The sequence below is a fragment of the Pogonomyrmex barbatus genome, unplaced genomic scaffold (genome assembly GCF_055798465.1).
Source record: "Pogonomyrmex barbatus isolate J1 unplaced genomic scaffold, ASM5579846v1 scaffold11, whole genome shotgun sequence".
Classification (NCBI taxonomy): Eukaryota; Metazoa; Arthropoda; class Insecta; order Hymenoptera; family Formicidae; genus Pogonomyrmex; species Pogonomyrmex barbatus.
In genome coordinates, this window is record NW_028297107.1 from 1,500,915 (window position 1) to 1,514,152 (window position 13,238).

At 29.7% G+C, this 13,238-nt stretch overlaps 3 protein-coding genes across 3 annotated transcripts; 1 reads left to right on the top strand and 2 right to left on the bottom strand.

Moving 5' to 3' along the window:
* Positions 1 to 81: 81 nt before the first annotated feature.
* Positions 82 to 1,012, bottom strand: HemK2 (HemK methyltransferase 2). Its single transcript, XM_011638275.3, has one exon. The coding sequence runs from the start codon at positions 1,010 to 1,012 to the stop codon at positions 362 to 364; it is 651 nt and encodes a 216-aa protein (XP_011636577.2). The 3' UTR covers positions 82 to 361.
* Snapin (SNAP associated protein) lies at positions 970 to 2,624 on the bottom strand. Its single transcript, XM_011638276.2, has 2 exons — positions 2,434 to 2,624; positions 970 to 1,428 (listed from the first exon to the last, which is right to left on the bottom strand). The coding sequence occupies exons 1-2, from the start codon at positions 2,583 to 2,585 to the stop codon at positions 1,125 to 1,127; spliced, it is 456 nt and encodes a 151-aa protein (XP_011636578.2). The 5' UTR covers positions 2,586 to 2,624; the 3' UTR covers positions 970 to 1,124.
* Positions 2,625 to 3,617: 993 nt separating this feature from the next.
* On the top strand, positions 3,618 to 13,158 carry LOC105426871 (fatty acid synthase-like). Its single transcript, XM_089070745.1, has 18 exons — positions 3,618 to 3,674; positions 3,807 to 3,990; positions 4,255 to 4,505; positions 4,581 to 4,812; positions 5,162 to 5,580; positions 6,206 to 6,499; positions 6,641 to 6,752; positions 6,860 to 7,009; positions 7,094 to 7,257; positions 7,537 to 7,854; positions 8,002 to 8,513; positions 8,649 to 8,953; positions 9,036 to 9,440; positions 9,576 to 10,594; positions 10,669 to 10,904; positions 11,011 to 11,704; positions 11,842 to 12,679; positions 12,783 to 13,158. The coding sequence occupies exons 2-18, from the start codon at positions 3,822 to 3,824 to the stop codon at positions 12,968 to 12,970; spliced, it is 6,306 nt and encodes a 2,101-aa protein (XP_088926871.1). The 5' UTR covers positions 3,618 to 3,674; positions 3,807 to 3,821; the 3' UTR covers positions 12,971 to 13,158.
* The last annotated feature ends 80 nt before the right edge of the window (positions 13,159 to 13,238 follow it).

Sequence of the window (13,238 nt, forward strand, 5' to 3'; positions counted from 1 at the left end):
TGTAGTCTTTCTTTTATCATCTTCCTCCTAAACGAATTATAATTAGTGCTTAATATAATACAAATTTATGTAGATAAGAAATTATATTATTTTGGATAACATATTATGTCTATATTGCAATTATATGATACATAAAAATAGTTTACAAATAAACAACATTATCCACAAAAAGTACAATAAATAACATTATATACAAAAAGATTATTGGAATAAATGTAGTACGCTGCTTATATTATCATTATAAATATTAATCACAATTACGAAAAAAAAACATACGAATAGTGAAATGATGCGTTATTTTTTTTTTATAAAATTAAAAATTTTTTGTCTTATATGTGTTATAAACCTAACATGTATGACATTAACGTCTCACATCCTTGATTTTACAAAAACGTAAAACATACAAATGTTCTCCTCTTATTTTTCGCTCATAAACGACTTTACCACACATATTCAATTTTTGAAAAGCACTTAAGATATATTCGGGATCATTTTCCTTGATAACAACCAAATAAAACAACCCTGTGTCCGATAATATTTCTGGAATTACCGTAAATATCTGTTCCATAACTTGCCTACCATTTTTACCACCTGCCCAAGTTTTAAATATAAGTCTATCGTCTAACACTTCTTCATATTCTGTAACTACGTATGGTGGATTGAATATAATAATATCAAATGTATATTTAATCCGTATACAATCTACTAAATTCATACGAAGGACATCTACATCGACCGAATTAATTAGACTAGTTCTTTTCGTGGTTCTACATGCATCAGGATTTATATCAATTGCCATAAAATGAGCATTATGATATCTCTTTAATGCCATTGCTAGAGCCGTAATAACAATGCCGGAACCACTACCTATCTCTAAACAAATCATAGGTTTCATCATATGCAAAATCTTTAAATCTACTTCCAAAGCATCCATTAAAATATAGGAATCTTCAGAAGGCTCATAAACTGTTTTAAGCTCTTCATCAGATAGTTTAACTATTGGAGTCTCCATAAGTTACAAGAAAAAATGTAATATGCTTTTGTATAAAACTTATAAAACAATAATTTGTAGTAACAATTTAGTAATAATATCCTATAAATTGTTCAATTAATATCGAAAATGATTACTTATCAGTCTCCGTTTTGACTGGTTCTTCTTTATCCGCTTCAGTTGCGCTGCTGTATGTAGAACTGTTATCTAAAAGTGTCTTTCTTTTGGCAGTACTCTTTTCAACAGCTTGATGTATCTTGTTCAACCGCTCTTGAGTAGTTTGCAAGATGTTGCTAACAATGGTAATCTTGTGCTTTGCATTAACAAGTTTTTTTACATAAGAATCTGTGTCTAGTGGATATTGCAATGCTTCGTTGATTCTCTGAAGTTCCTCCGTTAAGGATTCAATTCGTTGCTTCAGCTCAATTTGACATATCCTATAACATAAGAAATAGTTGCATATAAATCAAATCAATAAATTTTTTTAAGAATATATCATACATTAATATGATATACATAAAAATATTGATAGAGGCATAAAAATTACATATAGTCCTACTAGTTTTTTTATATATCTATATAAAAATAAGCATAATTCCTTAGATAATTTGGAAATTATTTGATTTTAAATAATAATAAGTACAAGATATATACTTAATTTTCTACGCATACAAACTATATTGATTACTTTCCAAATTAACAATAATTAAGATCCAATTTAAGATTTGAGATGGCAACCCAGTTAATTAATGATATAATTCTGAATTTCACATTTGATAAATAATAATTTTTTCAACATAATTTTTGATATCATAAAAGAAAACATTTTTTTCTTATCAGTATATGCAAATAGTTTAAATTACATTTCTAATTATTTACAACTTTTATTTGAAAATCATTGACATTAATGTCACAGTAAAGAAATAGGTTAATACGTATAAGTATACGTATTATTGTTTTATCCCAATGAACATTAAAATTCAAGATGACTCATTAGATTTTTTTATTTATTTATTTTTTTAATTAAATATTAAAAGATATTATTTTGTTTATTTTAATTTCTTCATAATCGAAATATATTTATTTGATATATATTTCAAATAGTATAAGAAGTATTAAATAGTATAAATAGTAAAAAAATATGTCATCTCTTTTTTAAAATTCAATAATTTTCCGCTATTCATTATGCATTTAAACGATTAACATTGATTTTCACATATTTACATATAACATGCAACATACAAATAAAGTATTATAATTTAAACGTTTTATTATAATGAAAATCTATATGTGACGTAAGTTATACATTTCCAATACTAACAGTAAAATCTGAAACGCAGGCTCTTCATTAAAAATATTATATCTCGTAAAAAATGAATGAAACAATATATGTCCAGATACAATGACATTTTACAATGGTGATCCGAAAAATTTGCTGTTACCTTGTAGCACGAATCCTGTCATCCAATTGGTCCACCGTAGGTTTCAGAAGGCTCATGAGACCCTCCGTTAATGCATCTCGCGTGGGATTTTCGCAAAAATCGTCTATCTTGTCATCGATGGACGTATTATCGCTAGCCGTATCGATGTCCATGTTGCGACCGTACTTTGAGGTTAGGTATGATAATAGAGGAGAGGGAGTGTCACACCTAGATCCAGAGGTATCGATTTATCGCGTCGTGACATTATTGGCTCGTTTTCATTTCGATATATCGACGAATCAGATTCTGCGATATTTTCAAAAATAAGTAAGGCCCACAATGGAGGAAATATTAGGAATAGGAATAAATTTTGGAAATAAAAATTCGGATATAATAGTTATAGTTATATAATTTTTTAGTCTCTTTATCTATATTGAAAAAAAATTTCCATTAATCATAAGATGACAACGATGATCACTCAGGTTAAATTATTAAAGAGGATGTCTGGAGAATTAATCTTCATAGATGTTTACATTTTAAAGTATAATCTAATTATAAGCGGAAAATAAGTAGACAATTACGTTTTAATATAATGCTAATATGCTAACATTATTGGATGAAACATTAGACATTTATATGTTTTGAAAGATATTTAAACGTTAGTGATTAATTTTTACACAAAAAAACTGCGGGACGTGATATAATTAATGATACTAATTATGTATAATGCAATATTTAATAAACATTAATAAAGTCTTAGATAAAGTCTTAAATTGGGAATATATTAAATACACCGATGTCAGTTTTAATATAATTTATATATAATATTAGATTTTTAGTTCTAACTATTAATAAGAACGTGAATAAAATTAACAGAATTAAAGAAAAATATTTAAAAAAATTTCATGAAGATGTATCTTCTTAATTTAATATAATTGGAAACAAATTCCAGAATATTGTTTTTTTTTTCCAATAAAAATAAAAATAAGTATTTTTAACGAAAAAACGGAAAAACGAGAAAAACGGAAAAACGAGAAAAGGTTAAATAAAAGTTAAAACTAACATCCATATTAATCATTCTTTGTATTCAAAATGAGAAAAGGTTAAATAAAAGCTAAAACTAACATCCATATTAATCATTCTTTGTATTCAAATCGAATTTCATAATGAGCTTAGTATATATCATATCTATATATATATATATCACACTTTGTTGTGTTACACTTTAGCATAAGATACATTTTGAAACGAGAAATTTAAAAGTGGGTCTTCTTTAGATCCTATTTAGCCTAGATATCTTATTGTATATGAGATATTGTAGGATTATAGGATTATAAATAAAAATTAAATTAATATGAATTGTATGTAACACTCTCTTTTTTAAATTGTTTAAGAAAATTATTGCAATCATGAATGACGAAGGAACATATAAACCGCAATCTTATACATTTGAAGATGAAATTGTTATTTCTGGAATTGCTGGGAGATTTCCAGATTCAGACAACATGAATCAATTACGAGAAAATTTATTTAGCAAAATTAATCTTGTTCGAGCAGATCACGACCGTTGGAAAATAGGTAATTAATTCATACGCATTAAAAAACTAATAACAAGATGTTTACAATTTTATTGTTTATTAGAAAAATGTCTCTAGCATAATCAGTGATTAAATTAAATCTAAATGCATAGTTTCCAACAATATAAATTATAAATCAAATTATAAATCATCTTTGAGAAGCTTTGTGTACTGATTTTGAATTTGATGATGTATGGATTAAAAATGTATGCGTAAACTGAACAAGTTTATATAATATTATATGTAAAACTGTTTTCATTCTTAGAACATCTAGATTTACCAACTCATATGGGAACAGTCAACAATGTTAACAAATTTGATGCGGATTTTTTTGGAATATCTTCCCAGCAAGCACATGTATTTTCACCTGAGATAAGAATGTTATTGGAACATTCGCATGAAGCAATTATCGACGCGGGAATCAATCCAAAGCAATTGCGAGGAAAGAATACTGCTGTAATAATGGGAACGTGCGTTCTTGAAGCTGAAGAGAAACTTCTTTATGAAGATCTGCAGGTATAACAAATTAATGTGATAATTATCAAATAATATAAGTGTGCGAATTTGTAATCGCTGATGTTTTATAATTAGGTAGGCGGCCTCAATATTATTGGATGTAGTAAATCTGCAATAGCGAATATGATATCGCATTACTTGGATCTAAAAGGACCATCTTATACAGTTGATACGGCCTGCAGCACTGCTTTTTATACTGTAGCCCTGGGTTATCATTGTATTAGGTCAGGAATATGCGAGGACGCAATTGTTGGAGTTGCAAATCTATGTTTTCATCCATTCATAAATATACAACACGCTCTCCTTGGTATTGTTATAGAAATTAATTATTTTCATCAATCATTCTGTAATATATATATATATATATATATAAGTAATATAATATAAAATTATACATATTTTCATTTTTACTTTATTTTATATATATATAAAATAAAGTAAAAATGAAAATATGTATAATTTTTATCATATGAAAAAAAAAAATTTTTAAATCGAAATAATTTAAAGACTGTGTAACTTTTGAAAAGCTATTTATAATAAAATACACTTGCTAGATTTGAACATATTGTCTATTTTTTAGAGAGATTATCATTTAATTTTTTGAGACATCAACTAATAAATTATATATTGCGGTACACAAATTATGTGTAATTTAGGTATTTTGTCACCCAATGGTTGCTGTAGACCTTTTGATGTCGCTGCAAATGGATATACACGTAGCGAAACAGTGGCTGTGATATATCTTCAAAAAGCAAAAAATGCGAAAAGAATTTATGCCATATGTTCACATGCTAAAATGAACAATGATGGTTACAAAGCAGAAGGAATAACATTTCCGTCGACAACTATGCAGAGTATCTTACTTGAGGAATTTTATAATGAATGTAAAATACCGACATCTTACTTGGATTACTTTGAAGCACATGGTACTTCTACTAAAGTCGGTGATCCTGCGGAAATTAATGCTATATATAATGTCATCTGTAAAAATAGAAAAAGTCCATTAATGATCGGCTCCGTAAAATCCAATCTTGGTCATTCTGAAGCTGCCAGCGGTCTCACGCAAATCGCTAAGGTAAACTGTAAAATTTTTTATTATTATATTAATTTTTATTGTATTTTATAAGCACGAAATATTTTGTAGATATTATAGATTTCTTTTTTCTCAAAAAATATTGACAGTATTACACTGAGAAAAAAATGCTGTTAAATCAACAGCATTAGTCTTAATTAATGCTGTTCGTCGTTTTTAATTGATTGATTTTATTTGGCTATCAAGACGAAGTTATGTTTCGTTTGTTGTATGGCGAATTTGTTTACTCCTATGCGTTTATGATGTCTTGTGCATATATAGATCAAATTTTTATTACTCGACTTTATAATTGTTGTGAACAACATATCTCTTTCGAATTTTGAGTAGTCTTGATTACAAAAATATTTTATCGACATTGTTTATTAATTATTGTTTAAATATATAAATTTCTATTTTTTTTTTCAACTTCTCATCATTGAAAATAAACCAAAACCTTAGGAATTTACATTTCTTTCCATTATTTTATGTATATTAACGATAATAATACAATAATAATACGATGTAATAATTAATATTAGCAATGAAGTAGTTAACTAATTTCCGCCTAATTAAATCAAAACAATTTAAATTTATATTTCATATTGAAGGAAATTTTTTATTTTTGAAGATAATAATAGCATTCGAAACCGGCTTTATTCCATCAAACATTCACTATACATCACCACGAAACGATATAAATGCTTTACACAATGGAAGTGTCGAAATCATAACAGAACCAATGCCAGTTAAAAATGGATATGTAGCTGCAAATTGCTTCGGTTTCGGTGGAGCTAACGCACACATCTTATTCAAGTGGAATATTAAATCAAAGATTAATACCGCAGCACCGGACGATGATTTACCAAGACTTGTAACTTTGTCTGGACGCACGGAAGAATCAGTAAAATTGTTCTTAACTGATGTTAGTAGCTATTTCAAAAGCAACTTTAATATTGTACAATAAACATTATATCATAAAAAGAAACAAAAATAATGTTAAAATTACATTATGCTATTATACACATAATATATTGCATTTACGTGTCAAAGTTTTTCGTTGTAGGTCGCTAATCATCCGATAGATGTAGAATATATACGTTTACTACACGATATCCATGCAGACAATATAGATGGCCATTCATGGAGAGGATATACTATATTAACCCCTTCACAATGTATGTAACGTATGTGCACAGAAGAAAGATGTGCTACCAGCAACTTCAAAAACTTTAATATTAAAATCATATCGAAATTTAAGAAACTTTTTTTTTACCACATAAAGTGCTGACACTAAAATCTCATTTTCATCATATTGCAAATGAGTTAAATACTTTGCAACAGAATTCAATAAAAGTAATACAAAAATTTAAGAATGTAAAGCGGCCTGTTTGGTTTATATTTTCTTCTTTAGGCACGCAATGGCCTGAAATGGGTACATATTTAATATTCAATATTTTATATATAATAAAATATTTGAGTAAGAAAATAATCTTATTTTTAAATTCAAATTTTACAGGCCGAAGTTTATTGAAATTTCATGTCTTTGCAAACGCCATTCGAATATGCGATGCAACTTTAAAACCATATGATATAAGTATAACAGATATTTTGACAAGAAAAGATGAAAAAATACGCGAAAACTATGCGTTACACGCATTCGTTGGAATCGTCGCTGTTCAGGTAAAGTACAATTCAAAGCTATAAATTTTATATTATTTATATATTAAGAACACAATGTTTACTGACAAGCAATAAATATAATCGATTTTATATCATCTCGTCTATGACTATTAATGACTTAAACTTCTCTAGAGTAGTATATTCCCCTTATCTCTTATAGTAATAAATAAAATACATTCAATTTAATAATTTATAAATAATATAATATAACCGATAATATAATATAATACACAATATAATAATTAATCATCAAAACTTTATATTAAAAAATATTTACAGATTGGATTAGTAGATCTCTTAACATCATTAGGAATTGTTGCGGATTATATGATTGGTCATTCCGCTGGTGAACTAGGTTGCGCATACGCGGATAAATGTCTTACCATTGAACAGACCATTGTCTCAGCATATTTTATTGCTATGGCATGTACAGATAGGAAAATAATTCGTAGCTCTGCGGCGGTCATCCGACTTGATTATGAAAAGCTCAAAAATATATGTCCGACGGATATTGAAATAATATGCCGTAATAATCGATACAACAACATTGTGAGCGGGCCTGTGAAATCCATTCAAAAGTTTATAACGAAGCTACAGGTAAAATTAATTAATTATTGCAATTGAAAAGTGAATAAAAATTGAAATATTAAATTTATAGATTTAAGATATAAACTTATATATACATTTAAAAATTTCGAACACTTTAATTTCATGTACTTTGATAATTCTTTTTTTTATTTTTAGAATGATAATATTTCCGTAAAGGAAATTTATTGTAACGTACCATATCACAGTTGTTACATTTCTTCCGTGAAAACACAACTTTTGCTGAAGTTGAACGAAATAATACCAGAGCCAAAGGAACGCAGTTTAAAATGGATTAGTACTTCCGTACATCACACCAAATGGTCCATCTCAACATCAAAACTATCATCGGCAGAATATCATACAAATAGCATAATAAATACTATCCTCTTTGAACAAACAATGCACTTAATTCAAAATAATGCTGTGACTATCGAAATCGCACCCGATAGCGTTTTGCAAAACATTTTAAATCAGTCTTTACATTCGGAAGTAACAAATATAATATTAACACAACGCACAAATGAAATACATGAACGAGATACGGATGTAATTCTACAAGGAATTGGGAAGCTATACAACTGTGGTTTACAGCCGCGAATAGCTAATTTATATCCGCCAGTGAACTTTCCAGTTAGAAGAGGCACTCCAATGATCTCACCATCGATCAGGTATAGTGTTATATAGTGTTATTGTATCTCTGATATATATAAGTACTGTTTCTAAAAAAGTGGCATTATTGCATATATTAAAATTGGCATAGTGATATATAAAAAAAAATGTTTTAAATTGTTGTTTCGTGTTAGGTGGGATCATTCGGAAGATTGGTTTGTACCAACCTATAAAGCACAGAAGTGCATGAAATCTGGAGAAAGATGCGTCGAGATTGCATTGAAAGATGAAAATTACGATTATATGGCTGGATATGTAATCGATGGGAGGAATTTGTTACCTCCGACGGGTTATCTTGCACTGGTTTGGCAAACTGTCGGAATGATGAAAGGTCAAATATATACAACTTTACCAATAATATTTCAAGATGTAAGCTTCATTCGTGCTATTCACTTGGCAAAAGATAATGTCATTAAATTGACTATTGCGATTCGTAAAGGTATATATATGGAATAAATAATTTGAAAATAATATAACCGCACGAGTGCGTATAATTATATACAAATATACAAATTTAATAGATGGGAAGTTTGAAATTACTGAAGAAGATAGCACTGTAGTAACAGGTACAGTGTACGAGACAGCGAATCCCGAACAGGATATGATTTCGACAGATTTATTACCAGAGGATAATGATGAAGAAGAACATATGACTGAACAAGATATCTACAAGCTACAAAAATTCAAGCTACGTGATTATCAATACAGCAGCTGGTTCCGTGGATTGAAAACCGCATCTATTTCAGGTAACAAAGGACGTATCGTTTGGACAGGCAATTGGGTTACATTCATGGATAACATGCTACAGATGCAGATTCTCGGATACAATACTTCAGAATTATATATTGCGACAAGTATTCAAAAATTAATCATTAATCCTCTACTTCACAAGAAAAAGCTACAAGAAATAACAGAAGAAGAAAAACGTAAATATTCTTTAATTAGAACTTCTTTGTGTTTATGAATAATCATTAATTTTAGTAAGACAATTATAACGTATAACATATATAGAAAATTTTTCTAAAGAAAAGTTGTGTATTATCGAAGATGTATTATTACAGAAATGCCGATACGAGTATACAAAGAAATAGATACAATTATAGCCGGCGGAATAGAGATACGCGGCCTTAAAACCACCCAAATTTCTTGCAGAAAAATAGCTCAAAATCCTGTTCTACAGGAATACGTTTTTGTAGCTCATCATGATTATGCTAAAATGTCTTTAGACAAAGTAATACGAGTATGCGCACAACTTGTACTTGACGATCATCAAATCATGAAAGTAAACGCCATCGAGATAGTGGAAGATATCGATAACGTTGCAGTAGAAGATCTCTCCTCTTCGATGTTGGTTGATGCTTTTGGCGATATACCTTTGTTACAAGTGGATATCAATCTATTAACGTCGCCAAATCGTTTTAATCCAGTGAATCTACCGCCACATATATCAATCGGAAATTTAACAAAATCATCTATAGAAGATAAAGTTATAATAATTTGCGGATTTAATCTTTTGTCAAAACAGCAAATCTTAGAAGAACGAGTTTTGCCATTCCTCAAAGAGGGTGGTTTTATCTTAACTCGTGAAAATTGCAATTTAACTGTTTCTGATAAATATTTGCAGCAATATCAATTAAACATTATTCTTGAAAAGCGCACCGACAAAGAAACAATAATACTTCTGAAAAATAAAATGTGTATAGAAGAAACGACCGTTGTTTATATAAATAATCATAATTTTAATTGGCTGGAGAATTTAAAACTGCTTCTGAGCGATAAAAATAAGAATGAAAGAAACAGTAGAATTATAATTGTAGGCGAAAAAGATTTTGATTGTGGTGTGTTAGGTTTTGTCAATTGCCTAAGAAAAGAGCCAGGTGGAACGCGAGTCAGGGGTGTGTTTATTCAAGATAAGGAGGCACCAAAATTCTCATTACAGAATTCCTTTTATGTACAGCAATTACAAAAAGATATGAGCATTAATGTATTACGACCTAATAAGATGTGGGGATCGTACAGACATTTGCGATTATCGCAATCAACAACCGAATTTGTACCATCCGCCCATCTTTGCCAAACTGTATGTATAAATACTTGCAAAGATGATATATTATAAAACTTCTTATTATATTAAATTAATATTCATTTCTGTAGGTTAGAGGCGATCTGAGTTCATTTTGTTGGGTAGAAAACGATAGGACCATTAATTTTCGTCGTGAGGATTTAGTACATGTGGTCTACTCATCACTGAATTTTAAGGATATAATGTTGACCACTGGAAAATTAGAAAAATTGAATTCCCAAGGACGTTTTACGCATACACCTCTCGGAATGGAATATGTGGGATTTGATGCTGACGGACAACGCGTAATGGGACTTTGTGATACTGAGTAAATAAATACATTTCCATTTGTATATTTTACGCTGATATATAATATTATTTTATTTCTATATAATTCAGTAAAAAAAAATAAAATAAAATTCTTTTATCTATAGTTCTATAGCAAATATTGTTGCTAAAGATAAAACATTCTGTTGGAAAATACCGGATACGTGGACATTTGAAGAGGCGGCAACGATCCCGTGCGTTTACAGCACAGCTTATTTCGCTTTGTATATTCGTGGAAAAATAAAAAGGGGTAATAAAATACTTATACACTCGGGCACTGGTGCTGTTGGGCAAGCAGCGATTCATCTCGCTCTCCAAGAAGAATGTGTGGTGTTTACTACCGTAGGCACGTGCGACAAACGAGATTTTATTAAAAAGTTATTTCCGACTATTCGGGATGAACATATTGGAAATTCTCGAGACACCAGTTTCGAGCAAATGGTAATGCGGCAAACGCACGGTCGCGGAGTCGACATCGTGTTGAATTCCTTGGCGGAAGAAAAGCTAATCGCATCCGTTCGCTGTTTAGCGCAAAACGGTCGTTTCTTGCAGATTGACAAGATAGAAATGATTTCTAATAACCCTTTAGATATGTCCATACTTCAAAAAGGTATTAGCTTTTATGGCATTCTACTTGATAATATGTTAAATGGCAACCATATATATAAAACTTTATTATCTAATATGGTGGCTGACGGTCTTAAGAATGATGCCATTAAACCAATTCAAGCGAAAGTTTTCCTGAAATCAGAGATTGAAGCAGCTTTCAGATACATGGCGAGTGGAAAACATATGGGAAAGGTATGATAATACTAATAGTAAAGTAGTAAAGTAATAGTAGTAAAAATAATTATATGTATACGATATCTTTATAGGAAACAATAGAAATTGTTTCATATGAGACAATGTGTCTCTTTAATATGTAAATATTTTTTCAGGTAATTATAAACATGCAAGAGAGAGATAAACTTTTAGATGAGCACGTTGTTGCACAACGCCGCTATTATTGCGTCCAAGACAAGAGTTACATTATTCTAGGAGGTCTGGGTGGATTTGGTCTGGAGTTGACCGACTGGCTGATATGCCGAGGAGCTAAAAACGTCGTACTTATTTCGCACAGTGGTATAAAAAATGGGTATCAACGCATGAAAATTCAATTTTGGAAATCCTGTGGCGTAAACGTTCTGATTTTTAAAAATGTCAATGTTGATGTCTCCGAGGATTGCGAACATCTCTTAAGAACTGTGGAAAGACAAGCACCGGTGGACGCAATATTCAATATCGCTATGGTGCTAAAGGATGGCCTTCTGAAAAATCAAACCGCGAAGATCTTTGCGGAGTCTTTCCGACCAAAAGCCTGGGCAACGCAAATGTTGGACAAACTTTCTAGAAAGATCTGTCCTAAATTACGACATTTTGTAGTATTCTCTTCTATTAACTGCGGCAGAGGAAACGCTGAACAGACTAATTATGGCATGGCCAATTCTATCATGGAAAGGATATGTGAGAGAAGAATGCAAGAGGGATTACCCGGATTGGCGATTCAATGGGGTTCTATATGTGATGTGGGTTACGTTGCCGATATGCAGAAGGACAATTCTAAAGAATTGATTCTTAGCGGTACATTGCAGCAAAAGTTATCGTGCTGCCTTGAAAAGCTTGAAAAATTTTTACTTCAAAACTGCCCAGTTGTGAGCAGTATGGTCTTGCCTACTGAAAAGAAAGCCGAATCTTCCGGATTTAGCAGTTTGATAGAAGCTGTTGTCAATATTTTAAGTAATATTCGAACTTAGTTATTTATTGCACATATGTACTTATCGTATTTACTACATTATTTTACACAATATAAATTATAATAATTTTTTATTTTTGATTCCAGATATAAAAGATGTGAAAGTTGTTAGACAAAATGCAATTTTGGCTGAATTTGGAATGGACTCTTTGATGGCTGTGGAAATCAAGCAAACTATAGAAAGAGAATTCGCCATCATTCTTACTGTAGAAGAGATACGACATCTAACTTTCACAAAGCTCAATGAGATAATGCATTTTGAAATAGAAAGATAAACTATAAAATTAAGCACAACTAAATTAATTTTATTAAAAAAAAAATTGTTTAAAAAGAATTTTTAAGATTCATAGCCTTCAATATTCTTATTATATATTATAACTAAATTGTGATAGAAGTTCGAAAGAATTACAAATCTTATTATGAGAAAATTTCTCGCATTTTTCAGCTTGATAATATAATAATATGGTAATATGGTAAAAATATTAAATTTCATTAAATATTAATTTTTATTCAGGTTTGGTTGTGTCATAAAAATATTAAATT

What these genes read in the sequence shown, in the direction of transcription:
- HemK2 (XM_011638275.3), bottom strand. Translation starts at nt 1,012, where the DNA reads ATGGAGACTCCAATAGTTAAACTATCTGATGAAGAGCTTAAAACAGTT.
- Snapin (XM_011638276.2), bottom strand. Translation starts at nt 2,585, where the DNA reads ATGGACATCGATACGGCTAGCGATAATACGTCCATCGATGACAAGATA. An exon ending in GACAGGATTCGTGCTACAAG is followed by an intron (nt 1,429 to 2,433) that starts GTAACAGCAAAT and finishes CTTATGTTATAG; the next exon opens with GATATGTCAAATTGAGCTGA.
- LOC105426871 (XM_089070745.1), top strand. Translation starts at nt 3,822, where the DNA reads ATGAATGACGAAGGAACATATAAACCGCAATCTTATACATTTGAAGAT. An exon ending in TCACGACCGTTGGAAAATAG is followed by an intron (nt 3,991 to 4,254) that starts GTAATTAATTCA and finishes TTTCATTCTTAG; the next exon opens with AACATCTAGATTTACCAACT. An exon ending in GTGGAAAACATATGGGAAAG is followed by an intron (nt 11,705 to 11,841) that starts GTATGATAATAC and finishes ATATTTTTTCAG; the next exon opens with GTAATTATAAACATGCAAGA.